At 32.0% G+C, this 7,031-nt stretch overlaps 1 protein-coding gene across 1 annotated transcript in view; it reads right to left on the bottom strand.

The window, feature by feature from the left end:
* The window catches only part of SLC12A2 (solute carrier family 12 (sodium/potassium/chloride transporter), member 2), a 92,022-nt gene that overhangs the window by 27,115 nt on the left and 57,876 nt on the right, over positions 1-7,031 (bottom strand). The window contains exons 11-13 of the mRNA XM_012645036.1: positions 3,334-3,441; positions 2,179-2,302; positions 912-1,039 (exon numbers count right to left, since the gene is read on the bottom strand). Coding sequence (XP_012500490.1) covers positions 912-1,039; positions 2,179-2,302; positions 3,334-3,441 — 360 coding nt within the window. The remainder of the gene's footprint in view (positions 1-911; positions 1,040-2,178; positions 2,303-3,333; positions 3,442-7,031) is intronic.

Raw genomic sequence — 7,031 nt, 5'->3', positions numbered from 1 at the left:
ATCTCCTCTCTCGATATGTCAAATATGGACATATCACTAGTAATTGCAAAACAAAGACAATTTGAATGTCTAAATATTTTGTAAGAGTAAAGAATAGCACCCCTTTTCTCAGATTTGCTTTGTTCAGTATTGAAACTAAAAAAAATTTAAGTGGTGAAACATCAGCAATTTCATATGGATCAATCTAATAAGACAAAATTATCACCCGCAAATTATGTTTTAGAATACAGCAGGTAATCAGTACATAGTTACCGAATAGGTTTATTTAAAGTTGAATAGACCCAAGTAACTCATAAGTATAATAAAAAGTTCCTTTGTAGATCTTATCCAGTTAATAATAAATCTCCAGTAATATATTAAAAAACATTTTTAAAGTAAAAACTAAAGCTAAAGTGTTTGTGTTCAAAGTTCCCATACTTTATCTTTCCTGTTTTGACTTTTAGATGCTTAAAATGAACAATGCTTTTGTTTCTTCAAGTTCCTTCCCTAATTTCCAACTGTTGTCACAGTTTATAACAAAGGTCTTATATACGTTTTCAGTTGATAGAGACCCCTTAATGTCAGAATTCTACAGAACTCATTGTGTTAAAAACATTTTGAGACAGGTTAATTATTATATAATAATTTTCTTAGAACTGAAACGGAAATCTGCTACACAGTAAAAACCAATTTAAAAAAACAGTAAAATAATTCTTTTACAGCGTTAGAATTAGAGATTAACACTATCTCAAGTTCTTTTAGACTAGAAACAATATTAGCAGTGAACTTCATGATAAAGAGATTTTTGAAGACTCAATTTGATTTAACTGTAAAGGCAGACTCCGGATTAATTAGCTAATCCCACACACACCATCTTTTAAAATGTGTCAGAGTTTTATTTACTCTGAAATCAAAAACATTAATAAATTTACAAAAGTTTTAAAGAATGTTAAATCACCTGGAGATTTTGCAAGTGATGCATGGAATACTGAAAAATTGATCAATGCATATGATGCAAGGAAGAAGTTAGAGATAATCGGAGCAATAACATTCAGTTCAGCTGCAAAAGAAAGGTGAGGCAGATTTATTGATGTATTAGACATTTTTTAACTTTTTAAAATTATGAACTATTTCAAACTTTTAGATAACAGCATAATGAATACCCCTATATCCACCTTTATAAATATTTACATTTTGCCAAATATGCTTCTTATACTTTATTTTTCAGAAATTAAATCCTAGGTATACCATTGAAATTCCCTTTATACCTTACTATGCCAAACTTGGTATATTCTGTCCAATCATACTACACAGTTTTACTATACATATATAGTCTACATGCATTTTATAGTACTGTTTTGGATGTTTTAAAAGACAAATAATCTACTATATGTATCACTCTGTAGTTTGATCTTTTATTATATTTGAAATTCACCATATTGATACATGAAAACCAAATTTATTCATTTTTTTACTGCTGCATAGTATTCTGCAGTTTCATTCTTCTGTTGATTTAGGTTGCTTCCACTTTTCACTATTATAATATAATGATACTAGAAACATTCTTGATATGGCTCTTTGTGCATATATACAAGTTTCCTTAGGGTACATACCTAGAAAAAGAAGTGCTAGATCATAGGAAACTTTACCAGACATTGCAAACTTGTTCTCCCAAAGTATGTATACCAAATACACATTTCCCATCATCACACGAGAGTTAGTTTCCATATAGCCCTGCAATGCTTAGTGCTATCATCAGCCTTTTAATGTCAACTAATCTCAGGGCTTAGACAAAATCCTTTAAAACTAAAAAGTCCAATGTCTTCCTTAGCAGTGGAAGACCCGCTGGAGCTAATTTGTGATCAGAGGCAAAAGTGCCAAAAATAAATCAGCAAAGGCACTGCCTTCATGAGGAACACTGGAATCCTTTTCCTTATGCTATTATTGTATTTGTTTTAGGGACAAGAACCTAGGAACCTAAACCCTTTAGCTTTAATGGGAACTTACTGATGGCAATAATTTTAGCAAATATATATTAAATGCTATTATCTGCAGTACTTTATAAACATTCTTTCATTTGACTAGAAAGAAACTTACTATACCAAGCAAAGTAACATTTTGTTAATAATAATTAAATGTTTAGAGCTAATACTACATATGCACCAAAATCTACATTAACATATCATTTATATAACTAACCAATTAAGATGAATCCAAGAGCAATTAAGAATGTTAAGAGGTAGCCACGAAGAGGTTCATTATTTTTTCCATAACCTTTAGAGAACATCTGGAAAGCTGGGTAGATGTTGTCTTTACATAGAGCCTAATGAAAGAAGTGTAAATATTAATGAAATGTATTAAAATTAGACATACAGATTTGCTTATAATTATAATAGGTTAGTCAGGAATGGAACTCAAGTTTCTAATTTCTGGTCCACTTTCTTTCCTGACTCATACTGCTTCACCTACAAACTGGAAAGGAGATTAAAACATTTCAAAGACTGGAAGGGTAACTAGTTTAGACTACTGCTGAACTATCTGCCTTACCCAACTCCCATACTGAAATTCTTTTATCTATGAAGAAATCAGAGAAGCAGACACACAAATAAAAGAATGTTGGAAGTTTGGTAAATATGACATAGGTATGACCTACTTTAAGAAAACCAAGTCCAGATCTTAAAGCAGATAAAAGTCCTAATTATAAAACTTAACCACTTTTCTTAAAACATTATTGAACACTACTGTTTCAAGAAGTATGTTCTACACCTTTACTGTACTCACTGGTTATAAATATAACAGTAAGAACAAGGGTGTAGAATCAACATTCCATTTCTTTGATTTAGTAATAAAAAGTATTTCCTATCAGTATCAGCTGTTTGTTTAATGCTCATTAAAGGGAGATAATGTCTATTCTAGTCAATGTGTGGCACAAATTAGGCATTTAAACATTTGTAAAATATTTAGGCTGACGTCATGCTTACTGGGACAAAGACAGTTTATTACTTCTGATTTATGGTCTTACACTGCACTCCTAGTCTTTTGTAAGACATCTTGAAAATTTATACTATATATGTCAAAAAAAAAAAAAAGCAAAAATCCATCATCATTTCTAAAAAGACAACTCATAGACTACACCTTGACAGTAGGTAAATGCACATGTTTATATAAATCTACATAATTCATTCATACACATAAAATTAAATATACTTGTTTTGATATACATGCATATGTATTTATTATGTATATACACGGGATGGACAGAAGCAAATAATTTAAAAATAGCAACAACCACAAATTGAAAAATATTACCTTAATTCCCCCTTTAATAAAGTTTATTAATATGAAAACGCTTACCTGAAATATTTTGGGAGCACTGACAAGGGATGCTAATGCTGAAGAAAGAGTAGCTGAAAAGATACCTGCAGAAATTAATGGTGCAAATCCTGACACCATGCTCATTACCTTAAATGAAAGTGACAAAAATTGAAAAATAAGTCTCACAAACAATTCAAAAAAGGACACACTATTATGTAGTTAAATCTTGACTATGTTAATGAAAGAGACTAACACTGGGAATATTTGATAAAAAATAATAATGGTGCACACATTCCAAATTTTTCAAACAGATTTACCACTAGCCCTTACCTTAAAAAAAAAACTTTTCATTTCATAAAATTTCAAACACATGCATGGGCAGAGAGAAGAGTATAATGGACTGCTAAGCATTCATTACCTAGTTTCAACAACCATCAACTTGGGGCCAATCCCTGCACTATTTTGCAACAAGTCCCAAATGTCATTCAATGCACAAGCGTTTCATATGTATCTTTAACAGGTAAGGACTTTTGAAAATTAACATATTTGCTTAACAGTACCACAAAGCCACTAGCATTCAAATTCCCAAATTGTCTCTCTTTTCTTGGTCTTTTTAAAATAGTTTGTTCAAATCAGGATCCAAAAAAAGACTATACATTGTATTTGGCTGATGTGCCTCTTAGGTCATTTTCAATCCACAGGTTCGTACCTATCATTTTTATGTCATTTCTCCTATAGAGATCCCACACTCTAGAATTTGCTGACTGCATCCCCACTGTATTGTTTTATCTGTTCCTGTCATCTCAAAACTTCTAGTAAACTGGTAGTTAGATCTAGATGGTTAATCATACTGAGGTAACAGGTTTTGGGTAAGAATATTTCATAGGTGGCATGATGTATTTCCACCAGGAAGGTTGTTTCTTTTTGTGATGTAGTTTTAAGTTTTTGGTTTATTTTTTTAAATGTTCTTATATTTTAGAATTAACTGTGGAAATATTTCCTGCTGAAAGGATAGAAGGTATAGGATTTGCCTCTAAATAATCTGGCATAGGGGAAGTCATACATGAAACAAAATTAGCCATGCATTGATAACTAATAAAGTTGAGTAATATGTACATTATATTGCTTTCTCTGTCTACATGTTCAAATATTTCCCTAGGAAGACTTTTTTTTTAGTAACAAAAAGGATTGACCACTAAGATCATGAGAAGACAATCTGATAAATCCAAACTGAGAGGCACAATGCAAAATAATTTGGCTGGACTGTTCAAAATGTCAGAGTCATAAAGATTAAGACGGGCTGGGAACTCCCCTAGATTAAAGGCTTTTAAAACGACATGATAGCTAAATGCCATATGTGATACTAGATTAAATCCTGGACCCAGGAAAAATAAGGGACACTACTAAGACAAGTGAGAAAATACATATATAGACTATCTATTTAGATAATAGCATTTCACCAACGTTAAATTTCTAAAGTGGAATAACTGTACTATGCTTACATAAAATATCTTAAATACTTCATACTGACTGTCATGTAATAATGTCTATAACTTATTCTCACAGAATTGAGGAAAATACACATACAGAAAGCAAATGGGGCAAAATATAAACAACTAATAAATATAACTGAAGGATGGATACACACATTTTCATTATACAGTTCATTCTGTATCTTTGAAATTTGTCAAAATACAAAATTCAGGTGAAAGAGTTGTTTGGTGGATTCAGGTTACTGTCAGATTGAATGACAGTAAGTGGTATTGTAAAAATCCCAGCAGTGAATGGTGATCATCATCTAGATTCACTGCTTCATTAGTGGAGAATTATCTTTCATTTCTATTGACTAAGAACATATGCCAACTGAGACCAAAGAGATAAAGAAATCAGGTTTCAAGCTATTTCTGGCTATTACACATTTGACTGTAATTTTATGGTTTAAACTGGATGTAAAGCTAGCGACGGGCACAATCCCTGCATATGCCTGATTTCATGTGTACATAAACTACCTTGTCGACTGAAATGCCTTTCCCCGTATCTTCCAGTAGACTTAGGGTTAAATATGAAGAATACATTCCTTAACAGTTTTAAGAAACATTCGCATACCTTCCCTGAGAAGATCGGGAAGGGGGCCTGAAACGATGATTTTCTATTCAGTCCTTTACTTTAGTAGTTACATACATCCTATACATGTTTCATAATCACTATTTTTTCACAGTAATTAATGCTAGATTATTTAGCATTGGCAACCATTTCTCTAAAGATAGAGATGGCAAATGATAGGTAAAGTAAGCCAAGATAAAAATGAATATACCCAATTTTTGCTATATACACTTATCAGATCACACAAAAATTCACAGCTGTCTGTAATGCTTCCACAGTCAAATTCAGTGCAAGCAGAGATAAATGGAGATAAAAAGTGGAGAACAGAGAATGTGATTGATACACACTACCTTGCTGGATTAAGGCAAAACTGACACCATCAGCATTGGATGTAACTATTAACATAACCTCTTAATGTTCATGTTGGAGAAATAATTACATTTTTCCTTCTTCCATCAGTTCTGAATGGAAGTAAATAATGTTCATGCTTAGCATCTGGAAATATTATGCTTTAGGGTTGATTAGGTGTCTTATTTTCTAGTTAAATATTTACTCAATAATCTCTGCATTTCCCAACATTTAATGGTAAAAGATGAGCAGCAAGGATAATGATATTGAATGTAAATAACAGTAATATTAGTGTTGTCCACAATACACAAGGGAAATGAAGATTTAAAAAAAAAACTTGGCATTGTTGGTAATGTGAGAAAAAAAGACAACACAAACAAGGTAAACGATAGCAAGTAAACAAAAGTGATTGGTGAAATTTTGTGTGTGTGGGCGTGAGTGTTGAAAATAATTTGGGGTTCAAGGAAATTTTCATGGAACAGGTCTACTTGAAGGCAGGCAGAATTGGTTGTAAAAATAAAAAGCAAGTTCATCCCAATCTGAGTGAAGCACTGATAAAGGAAGAGAGTAGGGTGAGCATGTGTGCATGTACAAACACACACAACGACTGGAGTCCAGTCGAAATAGAAAGCAGTGGGACTTACGGTATGAAGGGCTTTGACTGAGAGAACAGTGCTCACATTTTGTTTATTAGGCAATGGCGAGTCAAAGCTTTCAGAAGATATTAAAATGTAGAAATGCAGTAAGAAACATAAGACTATGCATAAAATTAAAAATTTAAGACCAATAAGATAGCCCAAATCACTTTACTCACTGAAGCATGAAAAGTCAATTATATGTAAAACACCATTATAAAGTGTGGCTTGTATAGATTTTATGATAAAGACTCCAACTTACTCCTTAGTTATATTCTAGTCAACATTCTTCATTTTCAAAATGACTAGGTATTTATATTTTTTACAGAATTTTTTCCCCATTTTGTATTGCTTTACAAGTATTTGTTAAAAAATTTCCTTAGATTAGAAAAGCAGCTTTATTTATACCAAATTCCGCTTTGCTTGAATGAGTCCATAACTGGACTTGATAAAAAGACAACACACTTTTGTGTTTTCAGGCAACACAGAAAACTGACTGGCATCTTCAGACACTGGTCAGAGACCAATGTTTGTGCCTTTCATACACAATATCAATGTCAGAATTGGCCTGAATCATTAGCTGGACATGAATACTTTCTTTCATTCCTATAATTTTGCCTAGTCTTGTGACTAGAGAACAAACTTCTATTA

Source organism: Propithecus coquereli, unplaced genomic scaffold (genome assembly GCF_000956105.1).
Source record: "Propithecus coquereli isolate 6110/MARCELLA unplaced genomic scaffold, Pcoq_1.0 Scaffold224, whole genome shotgun sequence".
Classification (NCBI taxonomy): Eukaryota; Metazoa; Chordata; class Mammalia; order Primates; family Indriidae; genus Propithecus; species Propithecus coquereli.
Note: the sequence above shows the minus strand (reverse complement) of the source record. Positions and strands in the feature narration are given on the sequence as shown.